General features: G+C 40.4%; 1 protein-coding gene across 1 annotated transcript in view; it reads right to left on the reverse strand.

The window, feature by feature from the left end:
* ddx10 (DEAD (Asp-Glu-Ala-Asp) box polypeptide 10) overlaps nt 1-13247 on the reverse strand; it is a 306011-nt gene that overhangs the window by 219679 nt on the left and 73085 nt on the right. Inside the window, exon 13 of the mRNA XM_067986115.1 lies at nt 10949-11402. Within this exon, the coding sequence (XP_067842216.1) occupies nt 10949-11402 (454 nt within the window). The remainder of the gene's footprint in view (nt 1-10948; nt 11403-13247) is intronic.

The following is a 13247-nucleotide window of genomic DNA, read 5'->3' on the forward strand; positions in this document are numbered from 1 at the left end:
ATGAAGAAGATACATTGAAGAATGAGTCTCAGACAGGCTCAGTTACTTGACAACAGCACAACAGGAAAATGGTTAATGTGGTCCAGGCGAGTGAGAAATCCTTTTAAACAAGGCACTGACACATGGTCCATAGAGAAACCAACTAATTAATGAAACAGTCAGGAAACACTGGTATCAATCAAAAGGACTGAAATTAAAGTAAAGAGGGACACAGTAATTTGGATTTCCAAAATTCAGGGTTAGGTTCCCATCAGTTAACAATAAGATTGGGAGAAACAATATTTAGAAGATATCCGCACGATGGATACAAAATTACAAGATTATGAGGGGCCCAGATAGAGTAGACAGGAAGTACCTGTTTCCCCTAGCAGAGGGTTCAAGAACTAGAGGACGTAGATTTAAGCTGATTGGCTGGAACAAAATTAAAGGGATGTGTTACTAGACATGCTGTCACTGTGTGTCCACATAGTGTTGGACACAGCCTAGAAGCACAGTGTGGGTTTAATAATACCGGTACCAATCGGGATATTAACTGTACCATGGAGGTCCTAGAGGCAGATCTAAAACCCACTCAAGTGGCATATGCCGGAGAGGGCGAATACTGTGTTACAACTAATTTGAAAACGTTTAAATATGCCAATCTAACTTGTGATATTTTAAGTCCAGAATTCTACTCCATTCCTGAAGTCCCGGTTCGGATTGGACCCGAGGAACTGGTAGAGATACATCGGCATAACCTCACCACCTTACAAGTTTCTGAGAATGTCAGAAAGGACTTCAAAGCATATCAGGACACATTTGGGTATCTGACATCCCTGTTGCCTAAATACTTGGAAGCATTGCGAATGGAGATACGCCTCTCCCAGAAGGTTTATTATAACCTACAACAGGACAATAACAACATTAAGCATGACATTGACCAAATTAAAGTCACCACCTGGTGAAATGACCTCTGGAATTTGGGACTGAATGTACAGATCCATCCTTGGATTAGATTAATTTCATATGTATTAGTCATAGTGCAGTTTGTTGTAATGTGCTTCTTGATTTTCATTGCATGTAATAAATGTAAGCAGAGGATGAAGGGTTTGGCAAAGATAGTAAAACAGAGCCTGGGTGAGAATGTCCCCATTGTCTCTGTGGTTTCAACTAAGAACACATCTTAATGGTACCGGGAGTAGCACCCGCTGGGGTAAGGTGCATGTAAAAGGGAAGACAATTATAGTTTGATAGGATTATCAGATGCTCTGCCTCTCTTCCACCCGGACTGGTGGCCAACACGAAGGGAACCTGGTTAAGATGAGGTACAGCATCTAACGGGATATTGTAGGGAGAATTTGGATTAAGGGATATAATGGGGAGGGCACCAATTCACAGGTGTAAAATGGTCTGAAAGGTACCATTCAGTCTAGTTCGGCTGGAAACAAAATATAAAGCACCATAGGATATTTGACTATGTTAGCCTTTTCAAACTAACATGAATAGGTTTAGCTGACCAAGGACATTCGCAGCCTACTTGAGAGATGTTTAGAAGGAGTCTGTTCCTGAGAACAGATAAGAGTACAAAGGCGTATTGATGAAACATGTCTGTGTTCTATTGGGACTTCTCTAGTTCAAGGGCTAGTCATATTCATTGTTATAATTCTTATAGTTTATTGCTTACTTAAATGTTGCTGCACTGCAGAACCTGCAGAACCAGTGAGCACCGTAATAATTGGTTATCATGAAATGATAAAAGGGGGGAATGAGAATCCCTACGTGGTCAGTTTTTGGTAAAATATTAAAATGTCTACGTGGCAAAGAAGCAGAATGCAAAATGGTTAGAAAGGGTTAATTAGTTAGTAACTGAGATTGATACAAGTGGCCTGGCCCTCCTGCTGGGCCATATGTTTGCTTAGTCAGCAGGCCTGCATTGTCTTATCAATGATAGGTCTTTGATGTGAGTCAAGGACTGGTCTGAATGTCTCCATGTTTATGGCAGATCAATATAGGTAACGAGCTTAGCCAAAGTTGAAAGACATTCCAGGTTGGGAGATAAGGAACAGAAAAGAACATTCCAAGTTGGAAGATGAGGAAGTTATCCCCTTTGATGTCTAACAGCAGCATGATCAGCACATGGACGATCTATGATTGGCCGGAAATAATGTAACCTCGCATGGCAACCTGTGCCCGTCTTATGATTGGTGTTGACCCTCGTTAAGTATGTTCCAACCCTATTGATTTGTATAAAAACGTGTGGATTTCTGTATGTTGTTGTTCTTGCTCTGCCAGCATAGAGGGACTCTATCAGGAGTCCAAATCAATGCTGCAGACTAAGAACCCTGCTATTAAAGATGTGTTGGACTTTAAAATGTATTCGACTTCAGTTATTACTGAACCAGACTGAGGGGAAAGAATCCGGATCGTCACAGGTAAGATGAGGATGAGGTTTGAGTGGGTGTGAGGGGTGATGTGACAGAGTAATGTTGGCAGTGCAGAAGGAGATGTGGGGTGGGGGCAGTGATGTTGCAGACGGAGTGTAGGAGAATGAGTAAGTGTACTCACTTTGGCTGACCTACTTAGGTGATTGCAGCACCTCCTGCACTGTATGCAGGTGGGCGATATGTTGGTGGTGCAGGTGACCTCCTCTGCCACCTCGAGCCAGGCCTTCTTGGTGGCAGAGGCAGGCCGCTTCCTCCCGCCCTCCGGGGGGGGGAAGATCTCTGTCCTCCCCCTCCTCCTCACCCCATCCAATGATTCCTGGAGTGAGGCATCATTGAACCTGGGAGCAGCCTTCCCCCTGGGCTGCTCCATGCTGTAATTTTTCCTATTTGTTGCAGCATCAGTCAGTGGAGGACTGCCCCTTTAAATAGAGCTCCTCCAGCTGACAGACCTTACTGCGCATGCGCAGTCCGCCCGCCGCACAGTTTAGCAGCGGGGAACCCGGAACGAGAGGTAAGTGGATCCAATTAGCCTGCGATTGCGCGAAGGGCAGACTGATTTCACCGGGCGCATTACCCACGCGCCCAATTGCCCCCCGCCGCGAACCTGCCGCCCTGGTAATATCGGGCCCAAGGACTCTGTAAAGGGGTATAGATAGGTTAAGTGAGTGGGCAAAAATTTGGCAGATGGAGTATAATGTAGGAAAATGTGAACTTGTCCACTTTGGCAGGTGGAACAGAAAAGCAGTATATTATTTAAACGGAGAGAAATTGCAGAACTCTGAGGTACAGAGGGATCTGGGTGTCCTCGTGCATGAATCACAAAAAATTAGTATGCGGGTACAGCAAGTGATTCGGAAGGCAAATGGAATGTTGCCATTTATTGCAAGGGAAATGGAATATAAAAGTAGTGATGTTTTGCTACAATTGTACAGGGCATTGGTGAGACCACATCTGGAATACTATGTGCAGTTTTGGTCTCCTTATTTAAGAAAGGACATAATTGCTTTGGAAGCGGTTCAGAGAAGGTTCATTCGACTGATTCCTGGGATGAGGGGGTCATCTTATGAGGAAAGGTTGGACAAGTTAGGCCTGTATACACTGGAGTTTCGACGAATGAGAGGTGATCTTATTGAAACATACAAGAACCTGAGGGGATTAGAAGTGGTAGATGCTGAGGAATGTTTCCCCTTGCGGGAGAGACTAGAACTTGGGGCCACAGTTTAGAAATAAGAGATCTCCCATTTAAGACGGTGATGAGGAGAAATTTTCTCTGAGGGTCGTGAGTCTGTGGAACTCCCTTCCCCAGAGCGCGGTGGAGGCAGGGTCATTAAATATTTTTAAGGCTGAGTTAGATAGATTCCTGATTAACGAGGGAGTCAAAGGTTTTAGTCGGTAGACGACAAAATAGGGTTGAGGTCGCAATCGGATCAGCTATGATCTTATCAAATGGCAGAGCAGGCTCAAGGGGCCAAATGGTCTACTCCTGCTCTTATTTCGTATGTTCGTTCGTATGTTTCTGCAATCTACAGCTTTCCTCCTCCGTATCAACCACGCGGCCAATTTTTGTATCATCTGCAAACTTCTTGATCAAGCCCCCCACATTCAAGTCCAAATCATTAATATACACCACAAAAAGCAAGGGACCTAGTACTGAGCCCTGCGGAACCCCACTGGAAACAGCCTTCCAGTCACAAAAGCACCCTTCGACCATTACCCTTTGCTTCTTGCCACTGAGCCACTTTCCCTGGGTATCCCATGGACTTTTACTTTTTTGACCAGTCTGCCATGTGGGACCTTGTCAGAAGCCTTGCTAAAATCCATGTAGACTACATCAAATGCCTTACCCTCATCTACCCTCCTTGTTACCCCCTCCTGATGAGGGCTCACCAATTAAAAGTCTCATTTAGAGAGTGAGGAGAGACATTAGTAGAAGTTTCGTTAAGCAGTAGGTTGCTGGAACTTAGGTTAGTGGGATTAGTTTTGGATTGCTCTAGCAATGAGTTTTTTTTTTCATTCATGGGATGTGGGCGTCGCTGGCAAGGCCAGCATTTATTGCCCATCCCTAATTGCCCTTGAGAAGGTGGTGGTGAGCCACCGCCTTAAACCGCTGCAGTCCGCATGGTGAAGGTTCTCCCACAGTGCAGTTGGCACAGATACAACAAACTGAATGGCTTCATTTTGTGCTGTGAACATCTGTGGTCCTAAAGCTGCTGCCAAGAAACATGATTTTCTTTTTTACGTCAAACAACTCTTAACTCTTGATGAGGCCCAAATGCGTCTGAAACTTGAATATCGTCCTCACCCGAGATGATTCTTCTAATACTTCTTACTCCTGGTAGGACAAAAGAAAAAGCTTGTCTTCGGATAGGTGATCCTTCTTGCCTACAGTCACCAAACCCTCTTTCTACGGCACCTCTTTGTATTTATCTACTTCATCAAATAATATGATCAGTGTGCTTTTCTTGTTCCATTTCAGCTTAAAATATACTGTCCCACAACAAAAAGGTGTCAGCCTTGGCTCAGTGCAGCACTCTCACCTCCGAGTTGGAAGGTCATTGATCCAGCCATTGCAGAGGCTGGATCACATGGCAGGCGCTTCAGTGCCAGTCTATCTACTTTTAAAAAAAATTGTTCTTGGGATGTGGGCAATGCTGGCAAGGCTGCATTTATTATCCATCCCTAGTTATTGGCCTTTTCTTTAAACTTTTGCATCCTTGCAATGATGGTGCTCTCACAGGGGTGTTTCGGTGGGGAATTCCAGAATTTTGTTTCAGAGATAAAGGAACAGAGGTACATGTAAAGTTAGGATGGCAAGTGACAGAGGGGAACTTGAAGATGCTGCTGATCGCATGTTATTGCGGCTCTTGTCTTTCTTGGTGATGAGGTTGTGGGCTTGCACGATGCTGTTGAAATAAGCTTGGCGAGTTGTGAGTCTGCAGCAGATGTGATTAACAGCAAATATAACCCTTTGGAAACGGCCAACAATCTTTGTAAGCAATGTGGCGGAGGGCTAATTTATTGGTACATAGGATGTTATATAATCTTTTTGCTTCAGTGTTATACAATTCGTTCTAATAAACAAGTGTTTTTTATTTGACTTCCTTTCCAGCACATATCTTGTGTTGTATTTTGCTTTGATCAGCATCCATTATTACTGTTTTCACTGTACAAGTCTCATGTACTTGCTCTCACATTCACTATAATAAAGTACAATTCATCAGCCCTGAAAGACAAAGCCACAAGAGTGGCAATTTGAACAGAAAGAATTTATGTAGTGCCTGGTCACATCTCTCAAATATGTCAATGCACCTCGCCTACAATGGATTCCTTTGAAGTGACACGACTGTCATTACGTGGGCAAAAGCAGGAATAATAGGCTGTTCAAAAGCTTTCTTTTCTTTTTACTGCCAATTTCCTGTTTTCAACAGAATCAAAAAGCCTAGCGAGTATCAGTAACATATCTTACAAAAGACAGAGAAAAAAATTCAATCAGGAGAACACAAGATCATAGTTATTAAACAACTACATCACATTCCTACAATTTTACAAAGTCAGGAGCCTTTTTGAGATATTCCACAGTGGCTTTGTTAATTACTAATTCAAGCTTTGCATTTTACTGGCTGCCTCCTCTTCTCTCCCAATTGCACCACGACGCAGAACATATTGTTACTGGTTTTGTTATTTGTGGAAAAAAGATTGCTGGTAATGGCCTGAAAAAATAGTTTCAATCACTTAATGATAGCACTCAGTCCCTAACATTAAGAATATTTGGTATCGCTTTTCAGATGGCAAGATCAATACCTAACCTTTGGTGGGGGGAGGGGGGTATAATGTGAGGCCTTTTATAGGAGTTTAGGGTAGAAGCAAAAATCTGAATAATGATGCTGATCCACATAAAACTTAAAATGTAGGTCACTAAATTTCAAATAAACTGAAGATAAAATATATGCAGCAATATGAAACGTGTACTAACTGGCATGCAGCTATACTGCATTATGTGTATTTTCATTACAATGAGGTGAATAAAAATCATTAATCAAAAAAAATGTAACATGAATATGCCCCATCTTACAGCTTAAAATTCACTGTTACTGGTTACAGTGCAGTCTTTGCTAGAGAGTGGAAATTCTGAACTTCACCTACCATTTCAGAGACATCACCAGGAAACCATACTGGTGGACATGGCTGCCCCTTCCATTTAGAATACACAAAAACATATGAAAGTGTCACTTAAACACAGTTAAGAACAATTTTAATTCAAGGTAGAAATGCCTCATTGCTACATCAGCACTATAATGGGTGATTTTAAATGATGCACTTTTGCTTTCCTGGATATGAAAAGTTGGAAACATTTCCTGCTTTAAGGTATTTAGAATTGTATTTGAACAGCAGATTTAATCATGAATTTATAAAACTATACTGAATTAAGTAACATTTAAAAACTGATTACATCACCTATTTGTACAAATTTTAACACATCCCAAGCAATATAAATCTGTTAGGACCCAGTGGAACTTTTGTAGCTCTGCAATAATCACTAATCATAATGCAGCCTCAAATAATTTTTAATCTAACCAAGATGATTTCTATGCATATTTAATCTGAGGGAATGACTTAATTTTAATAGTTTGACCTAAGGGTGGCAAATAGAACACTTTGCTAACATTCCACATTAATATTTTATAGAATTATATTTTGCCCACTTTAATCTACTATAATTTAGGAAAACAAAGCTGCTAAAGTGCAGCCACTGCAAAACCAGATGTTTTGAGAACAGTAACCTTTCAATAGAACAACAAAAATCACCTTAACTAAAGCGGTAAACAAAGTTACTATAGTATGGATGATTATTTGCTTGAATGCACATTAAATGGAGTCCTATATTTTTTGTAAAGGAATACAATTATTAAATTGCCAAAACCAGTCTGATTTAATAACTGCAGGTTAAAAGTTACTTTGAAGCTCTCAACGGAACCAGTTGGGAGAGGAAGAAGTGACTGAGGCAAGGATCTGAGGGATCTGTTTCTTCATCACCTCTCCCAAGAGCTAATGATCTCACAACATGCCTCAACAAGTGACCCATCAATTTAGGAAGACCTGCCCTACTTGCATTCTGTCAGCCTCAAGTCATTAGTAGTACTCACCACTCAGGCAGAAGGGTGTGGGTTCAAACCTGACTCGAGAGTTTTGAGCACATAATCTATACTGACACTTCAGTGCAGTACTGAGGGAGTGCTATACTGTCGGAAGTGCCATCTTTCAGGTGAGATGTTGAACTGAGGCCACTTCTATCCCCTCAGGTAGATGTGAAAGATCCCATGACAGTATTCAAAAAAGTGCAATAAGCACTCTTGGCGACCTGGTCAACATTTACCTCTCAACCAACATCAACAAAAACACATTATCTGCTCATTTACCTCATATCTGTTTTTGGGGCCTTGCTGTAAGCAAACTGCCTGCCTCATTTCCCTACATTACAACAGTAACTATACTTCAAAAGTACTCCATTGGCTGTGAAGTGCTTTGGGACTGAGGTTGTGAAAGTCACCATATAAATGTAAGTTTCTCTTTTCCTCCCATCTTTCTTCAGATGAACCTTGATTCATTAAGCTACTGACCATTTCTACCAGCCTTTTACTTTGTACTGACTGTCTTCCAATATCATGTGCGGAATGGATTGAAATTTCCTACAGCTCAATGTCAACAAAACTGAAGCCATCCTATTCAAACATCACCAGCACTTACTCTCTCTGGTGTCTACTCAATCACCCTGAGCTTGGTGGTAAGCAACCTTGGTGTCCTCTTCGACCTTGAACTGAGCGCCCTCCCAACTCCAGTCCAACATCAAGGCTGCGTTCTTCCACTTCTGGAACATTTCAAGCTTACATACCTACGTTACCCCCAATCCACATCGGCATAATTTTAAGGATATTTCTTCAATGTTGTCCATGCAACCTACTTCATCCTCCTCAAGATAGATAACTCTACAAGTTTACTCCTACACACCCAGCACCATTCTCACCCAGTTCCACTGGAAGAATTTGAAGTGAGGGTTTTGAATTTAGTGCACTGAGGGACAGGAAGCTCACCAAAGTGGGTCAGTAAGGATAAAGAAATGGGTGAGTGGGACATGATATGGGATGATGAGTTTTGGACAAGTTGAAGTCAAAGGACACTGGGAAAATCAAGGCCTGAAGTGACGACGGTGTGGAAAAAGGTTTATGCAGCAGAGGGGTTGAGATGAGGATAAAGGCAGGCAATATTACAGAGGTGGAACTAAACCATCTTGGTGATGGATGAGTTGTGGGGTTTGAAACTCAGCTCTAGGATGAACGGAATGCCATTGATTTGCAAGGACTGGCTCACTTGAGGATTTGGAGAGGGAGAGGAGGATGGAATCAGTTGTTTATGGTAGGGGCTGATAAGGGTGGTTTCTGATCTTCCTGGTGTTCAGTTGGAATAAATTTTAACTTCAGTCATAAATCCCGCACATTATGTTCCGTTCCTAAGATTCCAGATTGATGTTTACTCCTGCCCCATCAAATATCAATCTTTCAGTCACTGCGTCCCTGCCCTATGGAACTCTTCCAAAACCACTGTGCTTTGATACATTCCCTTATGCTTTCAAAAGCCTCCTAAAATGCATCTCTTCAGCCAAGTCTTTAATTTTCCTCCTGCTCCAAATTGCTCTACTTCCAGAGCATCATTTAGCCATGTTTCTCTTGTGTACCCCATGTATACTGCGTATTTACAATATTTAAGGATTCCAAACTTTTCTATTGTATTATTTGGTCCACAATTTTCTTTTTGACTATTAATTTATTTGTCATTACATTAATTAATTCTTCTTCTCATCATTCCTAGCAACTTACTCAGACTCTATCAGATACTGCTCCCAGAAGTCAAGAAAGGCAACCTAAAGCATACCCTACTGTTAAATCGGATTACCAATCCTAATAGTTCAGTGGTGTTTGTAGATATCAATCTCAACCCCAAATTAATTTATTTAAGCCAGGGAAGTTGTAATAAAGTCATCAATGACAACTAGTAAAGCACTTCAATCGGTCTAAATTGAAGATAAAGTGAGATGTTGGTCAGGAGTATAATAGTCCTTCCAAGCCTCATTTCAACACTTATAAAACACACTGTATTTGTTCCAGTTATGGCTGATTAGACATAGTGACTTGTTAAGCAGAAAGTTGCTCTTCCAGTTATGCAGTTTTTCTCAGACTGATTCTGAAGATGGATAACACTATGAAAATGGGACCAATTATTAAAGATTACCCCTGCATAAATGTAACTGAACAGGCAATACTGCACCAGATGATGAATTGGCCAGCATGGCAAATTTTATTGAAACAATCTACAGTATCTTCTGTGGAGGCGCACGTGATAACTCAAGAAGTGCACACGTTTAAAACATCTGTCATCTGCTGCAGCACACTGCTCAAAACGGTATAACCAGGGCATTGGTTGAAGGGTCATCTACCACTTCATATACTTACCACATATACCAGAAGAGGGAAGCCTGCACACACCAATCAGAAGAACAGAGAACTGCAAGATTGAAGTTCAACCAGACAGTCGCCTGCCACGCATGCACAAACAGATGCATTGGTAAACAAAATTGCAAATCTGGAAATACAATACATTCAATCTAAAAATAAATACAGCACTACCAGAAACCCATGACAATGAAATTCCAACAGTACTGCACAAACCTCTGATAAAAATGGGCCCAGGATAAAAAAATCACACTCCACTGTGCACGTGCAATTGAAGGATTTCACTCGTGCAAATGGGTATGCTGGGAAGAAAAACTTCAGTCTTCGAACATAATATAATCTATAAGAAACTAGAGTACTCCCAGAATCTTGTTAAATATAAACCAAAACCAGGTCCTGGAATAAAACCATAACCCATCGTACACATGCAATAATACCACAGAGGTTTAAAAAAAAAAGGCTACAAAGCACACCATCTCAAATGCTAGCCCATAGCCTTCTTAAACAGGAACATGCCACAGACAAAAAAATTAATGAAGACATGTAAGTTTAATTGTGTTATTGAGAAATATATTATTGTTTTTAATTATCTCAAAAATTTTTCAGAACTACATGCTTTAGTTGGGGAGAAGACAAATATGGTAGAAAAGCATTTTTTGAAAAAAAATGTTGAACTATTTGATTAGTATATCTTCTGCTTTCTTTTATTGGCATGATTGCTCTTATTAGATTTGTTGTTTTACATAAGTGCTTAACAAATCATTAGTGGTAGTTTTCTTATCCATATTCCTCAATTTTGTTTGAATGTCATCTGTCATCTTAATTCAGATTTATTGCTGTTTTATGAAATTGATCATTTGAGCCAATCAGTCGCAAGAAATTTGCATATGAGATGCAATGGCAGAAACATGACACCAGAAGTGTGACTACAAAACAGGAGCTAGAAAGTGTAAACTATTTTAAACAAACAAGCCTCTAATTTGTTCCTTATCCTCGATATGAATTAAAAAGAGAACTCACTGTTTCCTCTTCAGTTTCAAAGCCAAAAACATTTCTCCGCTTCACTATAAGCAGGTCGCGGTCATCGTTGTCATCACCATCATCTTCATCAATAAACTGAAATGCTATTGCTTCTTTATCCTTCTCCACTTCATCATCTTGGTCACTTGGATCTCCATCTTCATCACTGGAATCATCATCTTCATCACACACGTTTTCCTCGGCAGCTTTTCTAACTTTGGTTTTCTCCCTAGTCTCTAGTCGGGAAGAGGGTTTGTGTTCCTTAAACTGAGCTTTAAAGTCTTCCAATTCTTCATCAACATCTGAAGCATCTTCCCGTGAGGTTTCAGCTGCAGCGTCTTTAGCAACACCTGACCAGTTGTCTGGTGCTACATTCCTTGTACAAGACATTTCTCTTTCTTTTTGTGCTTTCTGAAGAAATCTAATTCGAGGAGGTACAGCAAGGCCTAAGGAGCTGTAATTGGAAGACATTTAAATCTTTAACAACTTAAAAGATTTAAAGAAAATATGAAGTGTACCACTGATTTAACAAAACTTACTATGATTCACATAAAGAGAAAACTATGTGTTGATACTCTGCAGTTCTAGGCATTTCTTTCCACGTAATTATTTCTATCTTTCTTCTGCAAATATTTTGTGGGTCAGATAACTATTTAGCTAACACTTATCCATAAAGAACACAGTAATAACAACAACATTTACCAGGATAACACATGCAAGGAACAATATTTGGTCTGTGTAATACAACCTAACTTAAATATATAAATTAGGCCTATGGAACACATTGGTACTTTATTTCCAGTAGCATTCCCTTGCAGGGTTTGCAAAAAAATATAACTTGTATGCTTTTTGAATACATGAAAAAGCTTATGCTATCACTTCTTTGCTATTAAATGACTGGTGCTTCCAAAGTCATTTACATAGAACACTACCTAATTTACATATTTATGCTTAGACACAGTTAAAATCCAGGTCTCATTATTTGGACATAAATAATAATGAGCATGGCTACGGCAGTAAGAATGCACGCTGTCACCAGCCCGCCCGTCTTCCACAACCAACCATTCTATCCTCTCTACAAATGGTTGCAACAGAACTTAAACGCAATTACAATTCTCTTAGCACAGTAACTTGGGCTGAAAAAAGGAACATTTTTCAAAACCATTCACGTGCCCACTACATCACTCCTGTACTTCAATTTCACCCATTGGTACTCTGGCAATGAGTACTTGCCACTGGTAGGACCTTATTCTTTGATATGAGTTATGCAGCAAGCAAACAAAATAATAAAGCTTTCTGGTGCCACTAGGGTAGGGATCCTAGCAAACTGCGAAGAAGAATGCAGGTAGACATGAACAGGTTAGCAGAGTGGGCAGATAGGTGGCAGATGCAGAGAAGAGTGTATTGCACTTTGGTTATACCCTAAATGACAAGATTCTTAAGAGTGGTAGAACAGAGATATCTAGGGGTACAGATATAGCTCTTACAATGGAAGTGCTAGTAGAAAAGACCATAAAAAGGAAAATGGGATTCTGCTATCATACATAGGAACATTTAACATATCAGCAGGGAAATGAAGTTAAATTTGTACAAGAAATTGTTTAGGCCACAGTTGGAGTATAAAGCGTGCAGCTCTGGGCATCCAAATCTGGGGAGGATATTAGAGCCATGAAAATTGTAGTGAAGATTCACAAGACTGATACCAAGAACGAGAGGTTATAAAGAAAGGCATGAAGAAAAAAAATTCACAGAACAGAGATGGTTAAGGTGGGTCTAAAAGAGGTTTCCAAGATTGCAAAAGATTTTGAGAAGGTAAATAATAAAACATTATTTCTACTGGTTGGCAAATTGTTAACAACTGATTGTGGATTATCACTAGAAGAACAAAGGGGGAGTTAGAAGAATTTGTTTTCACACAAACGGCTATAAGAAGATGGAATGCTTTACCATGTGGCGACTAAGGTGGAAGCTATGACTATAACACAAGAATCCGAGAAGGAAGAACATAAAAGGATACTAGGGAAGGGAGGCAAAACGGCATTCAAGTAGATAAGTCCAGTAGAAGAACTAACACCAGCACAGGCACGATGGGCTAAATTATCTCTTCTGTGCTGCCATTAATGATTCTACAAGTTCTTTCTAAACTGTATTGTAAAATTATCTGTTACAAAAAGCACAGGCAGCACACAAATTGCAGCGGCTGGTCCCTCAAACTCCCCCTTCACCAAAATAATTTCAATTGGTTCAGACAATGCAAATGATTCCACTATAGTGAAGAGCCAAAATAATCACAAATGTC

The sequence above is a fragment of the Heptranchias perlo genome, chromosome 6 (genome assembly GCF_035084215.1).
Source record: "Heptranchias perlo isolate sHepPer1 chromosome 6, sHepPer1.hap1, whole genome shotgun sequence".
In the NCBI taxonomy this organism is placed as follows: Eukaryota; Metazoa; Chordata; class Chondrichthyes; order Hexanchiformes; family Hexanchidae; genus Heptranchias; species Heptranchias perlo.